Source organism: Primulina eburnea, chromosome 3, assembly GCF_022965805.1.
Source record: "Primulina eburnea isolate SZY01 chromosome 3, ASM2296580v1, whole genome shotgun sequence".
NCBI classification, from domain to species: domain Eukaryota; kingdom Viridiplantae; phylum Streptophyta; class Magnoliopsida; order Lamiales; family Gesneriaceae; genus Primulina; species Primulina eburnea.
The window spans coordinates 24,987,203-24,988,454 of NC_133103.1; the positions used below are offsets into that span (position 1 = coordinate 24,987,203).

The 1,252-nt window shown below is 37.1% G+C and overlaps 1 protein-coding gene across 1 annotated transcript; it reads left to right on the forward strand.

The window, feature by feature from the left end:
- Positions 1-523: 523 nt before the first annotated feature.
- Positions 524-1,029, forward strand: LOC140827163 (uncharacterized). Its single transcript, XM_073189777.1, has 2 exons — positions 524-807; positions 915-1,029. Exons 1-2 carry the CDS (start codon positions 524-526, stop codon positions 1,027-1,029), a joined length of 399 nt encoding a protein of 132 aa, XP_073045878.1.
- Positions 1,030-1,252: the final 223 nt, after the last annotated feature.

A 1,252-nucleotide genomic window follows, 5' to 3' on the forward strand; every position in this document is an offset into this window, starting at 1 on the left:
ATTTCGAAATGTCTTGTCTGCCAGCAAGTGAAAGCCGAGAATGTAACCGGGAGGATTACTCCATAGTCTTGAAGTATTGAAATGGAATTGGGAACATATTTCTATGGATTTTGTGACTTATTTACCTCGACTGCCCAAGGGTTGTGATGCTATTTGGTTTATTATTGACCGACTTTTGAAATCTGCACATTTCATTCCGTATGAGCGGACTTATCCTTATATGAGAATGACCCGTTTATACATAGAGAATATTGTGAGACTGCATGGTGTGCCAGTCTCAATTGTATAAGATCGTGATCCCAGATTTTCTTCTAAATTTTGTGGTAGTTTTCAAGAAGATATGGGTACGCGTTTGGCTATGGGTACTGCTTATCATCCTCAAACTGATGGCTAGACTGAGCGTATAATTCAAACGTTAGAAGATATGTTACGTACTATCGTGATGGATTTCAGAATGGTATGGCAAGATACCTTACCATTGGTATAATTCTCTTATAATAATAGTTTCCAAACGAGTATTGGTATGGCACCATTTGAAGCCTTGTATGGGAAACGATGTAGGTCACCGTTATTATGGGATGAAATTGGTGAAAGACAAATGACTGGACTTGAAATGATATTGGAAATGAATGATAAGGTTCAGTTGATTCGACAACGAATGAAAGCTGCCCATGATCTTCAAACAAGTTATGCAAAAAAACAAAGACGATCCTTAGAATTCCAGAAAGGTGATAAAGTGTATTTGAAAATATATCCCTTTAAGGCACGGTTTGATTTGGCATGCGAGGGAAACGATCTCTTCGATATGTTGGTCCATACGAGTTCCTTGATCGAGTTGTGGATCTTGCTTATCAATTGGCATTGCCATCATCTTTATCTGCCATTCACGATGTATTTCATGTTTCTATGCTAAGGAAATATGAACCAGATCTGTCACATGTGCTTCAACTTGATGAGGTTGAACTTGGTCCTTCACTTTCTTATGTTGCACAACCTGTTTGTATTAGGGATTTGAAGGAGAAGATGTAGAGCCCAAAATTCAGTACACGTAAAAACCATGCATTATTTAATTGTTGCATCAGTTATTTAATTTTAAATGATTTTTCTTAGCCATGCATAATTTATGAAAATGCGTTATTTTAAATTAGTAATGTTTATTGTGATGCACGATAAAATGTTTTTTTTCGAGTTTCATGTTTCAGGCGATCATTCGAGGCGGGATTGAGGAAAAGACAGGTGACGATGTTGGCAA